General features: G+C 38.6%; 1 protein-coding gene across 1 annotated transcript in view; it reads right to left on the minus strand.

Moving 5' to 3' along the window:
* Positions 1 to 504: 504 nt before the first annotated feature.
* LOC143288842 (uncharacterized) overlaps positions 505 to 3,558 on the minus strand; it is a 17,915-nt gene continuing 14,861 nt past the window's right edge. The window contains exons 14-15 of the mRNA XM_076597488.1: positions 2,028 to 2,141; positions 505 to 717 (exon numbers count right to left, since the gene is read on the minus strand). Coding sequence (XP_076453603.1) covers positions 715 to 717; positions 2,028 to 2,141 — 117 coding nt within the window. The 3' untranslated portion in view covers positions 505 to 714. The remainder of the gene's footprint in view (positions 718 to 2,027; positions 2,142 to 3,558) is intronic.

Consider the following 3,558-nt stretch of genomic DNA (forward strand, 5'->3'; position numbering starts at 1 on the left):
GTTCGTGCGTGTGTGTGTGCGTGCGTGCATAAGTGTATGTGTGTGAGTGTATCGTGGTGTATAACAGTGACAAGTATATTTGTATAGCGCCTAATCAAATGATTTTGCTTTTAGCACTTCACAATTCAATTGTTTCAATAATAAAAAAAAACAAACCCACACACACACGCGCGCTTGCGTGTGTGTGCGTGCGTGTATGTGTGCGTGCGTGCGTGCGTGCGCGCGCACGTGTGTGTGTGTGTGTGTGTGTTTGCACATGCAATTTTGTTCTGCTGAAAAAACAAGTCTTTCTGTGGTTTTATCTATGAATTCATTTAAGATTTGTTTATATCTTATCATCATATGCAGTTATGTTCCCCTCCAGAAATAGTATAAGGAAAGGTAAGGTATGTAGTGCAATGTTTTACAGAACGGTGCAGCTCAGTGCAATGTAGTGCAGTGCAGAGCACCACAGCACAGAAAAGCATAGCATATCCAAGCACATCACAACACGACACGACGTGATACGATACGACTCAAGCATGTTTAATCGAACTGAATCAGCATTGCTAATTAAAAGCTTTTGGACTTAACATCGTCATTGCAGCAGGGTCAAGAAGTCTGAAATATACATATATCCTTGGTTTGCAAGATGTGGATCCAATGACTGTCCTCATTTTGTTTCTTCCTCTAGCACCTGGGACTCTGCAGGCTACGGTGTCTCGGGTCCTTTGGTCACTGTGGTGTGAAATGTAATATACTGTTATAACGGTAATGAAATGATTATAATGTCATATCACTGTGGTCTGAAATATGATATAATGTAATAACACTGTGGTGTGAAATGTAATATAATGTCATGTCATTATGGTCTGTAATGTAATGACATGTCACTGTTCTCAGAAATGTAACGTAATAGCATATCACGCTGTTCTGAAATGTAAAATAATGCCATGCCACTGTGGTCTGTAATGTAAGGTCGCAATGGTCTAAAATGCAATAGGATATGGTATCACTCTGATCTGAAATATATTTTGATATCACGCCACTGTGGTCTGTAATATCATGTCATGTCAGTGTGGTGTGCAATGTATCATAATGTCGTATTACTGTTATCTTTGATACGATATGTTGTCACAAATATGTTATGCAGTATGAGTTGTACCATTATTGCCTGTAATGTAATATGCAGTGACACTACTATCAGTAATGCAATGTAATATCACTGTAGTCTCTAACACAAAATCGGCTCTAATGTAATACAACATCATATTACTATGGTCTGTAATATGTCTTGGAACTGCATATACACAGAGTGCGTAACCAAAATGCCAAAGAAATCCTTCGGAATGAACTAACAAAAGATCAGAAAAGTCCTGCAGAAAGTAGAAATTTTGCTGACAGACTCACCATGCACGCTCATGCTATGGCAAACGAGCGCGCGCGCGCGCACACACACACACACACACATACACCCACCATCGTAAAACAGTCTATTCGTTAAATGCTAATCAAAGTGAGTAAAATTATGTGTTCAAACATTGAACTGACCAAAACCAAACTGTTAAAAAGTTTTAGATTAATCGTTTATTAATGTTATTTTAATGTTTCTTTTATCAAGTTGTTACTGGGTTCCTTTGTATATTAGTTAATTTGTTTTATAACATTCGTTTGTAAAAACAAATGCATGTCTAAACTTTCGCTAATAGTCTGTTTGTGTTGTCTGGGTTTAGTAATGGGTTAGGTGATGGTTTTTTTCCGTTTCTCTTTTAGAGTGTGACAGTGTTATATGCTTTTTTTATTGTATGTTTCTGATATTTTCCCTATCTATGGGGGCAGGATGAGGGCAGTTGTAGGTTTACAAACACAATTGAATAGCTCACATCACACACACACACACACACACACACACTCTCTCTCTCTCTCTCTCACACAAGCACATATAAGTGCACACTCATACACACATATACACCTCCTCAACCCATATCCCCACAAGATGAAACGTTCAGAGTAGCTGTCTGGTTTCTGGCACCGAAATGAAAACTTACAGCCATAAGATCCTCCCTGCCTTCCTCTGTCTGAAGGCCACCGTGTGCGGCATTAGCAATTTGTTGTACTGCTGCTCCTTGCATTGTACCGACATCCTTAATGAACTGGATGAACTGAAAGCAACAACAACAACAAAAACGAAAGATGATGAATTAATCAGTGTCACATGATATGGTGTATGTGATCTGGCAACCTTTGTTTGAGAAGTATTCATGATAATGAGTACGTGATAAATGGTGCTATTCTGATTACTTTGACTGTCCTAGAGGAGTTAAACAAGGTTGCTTACCAAGCCCTCAGCTGTTTCATTTTTTTGCGAAGAAATTGGCTATTGATCTGTCCATATAAGGAAAGCATGGTATCCAATGTGTTCCTGGAGCTTCTAAAATATTTTTTTGTCTTATTCGCTGATGATGTTATCCTTTTATCTGATTCAGTTCTTGGACGACAAAATGAACAGGGCTGTTTTAAAAGGGAATCAGACAGATTGTGCTTGACAGTTAACCTTGAGAAGACAAATGCAGTGGTATTGAAAAATAAAGGGGGGAGGGGGGGGAGGGGGGGATACTTGCTGGTAGGGAAAGTTGGTTCTAGGTGAGGAGGAAGGTGTTAAAGTAACAAATTCGTATAAATATTCAGGAAAGATTTTTACGACAAAAATTGGTCTCGGTACTGCTTTGTCTAAGACTTGGACAAAGGGGAGGAAAAGTGTTATAGAAATAATGAAGACTCTGAGAAATCTTGAAGCTATAGATTCTAACCGGTTTTGGAAACTGATTCACATCTTGACATACGCAGCTCATGTGTGGGCTACGGAAGAAGAATGTAAACAGATCGAAGTCATTCATACGTTTGCCATGTCAAGATTCTGAATGTTCCCCTGCATGCATAAAACAGCTTTTTGATGAAACAGGAAGATACCCACTGCATATCAGAACATCAGTGAAATGCATTAAATATTGGTCAAAACTTGTTACACTTCCAATGTCTAGACTGTATGGACAGGCATACGAAGTGCTTTTGCTGCAACATGAATGTGGCCATTACAATTGGGTATCAAATATTCAAAAACATTTTACAAAAAATGGCTTTGGAATTGTATAGCTAAGCCAGGGCATCGGATGTGAGTCCAGTTTCATCGCTGAATTCAAAGACAGACTTATTTCACGAGCAAGCAAAACGGCATTCTGGTATTCGGAGAGTGATGATAAACATAGATGGTTTAATTCTTTCAAAAGTATTTTCCAGGCAGAAAAAGTATTTGCCATGTGTCACAGATAAATGTCGCAGGGATAACCTTGTAAGATTCCGTCTCAGGGTAAGGGGTAAGCTGATAATGAAAACCTGATAACGATATCAATTGTCCATCATGTAAAAATGGATTGGAAGATGAAGTTCACTTTTTGTTTCACTGTACTGCTTACATCGACATTTGGAAATACTGCTTAAAATTGGACTCATTCTCAGGTGTTCCTGATCAAAACAGTGTGGCGAACATTCTTTCATGTAACAATGAATGTGTTGTAAAGC

The sequence above is a fragment of the Babylonia areolata genome, chromosome 13 (genome assembly GCF_041734735.1).
Source record: "Babylonia areolata isolate BAREFJ2019XMU chromosome 13, ASM4173473v1, whole genome shotgun sequence".
NCBI classification, from domain to species: Eukaryota; Metazoa; Mollusca; class Gastropoda; order Neogastropoda; family Buccinidae; genus Babylonia; species Babylonia areolata.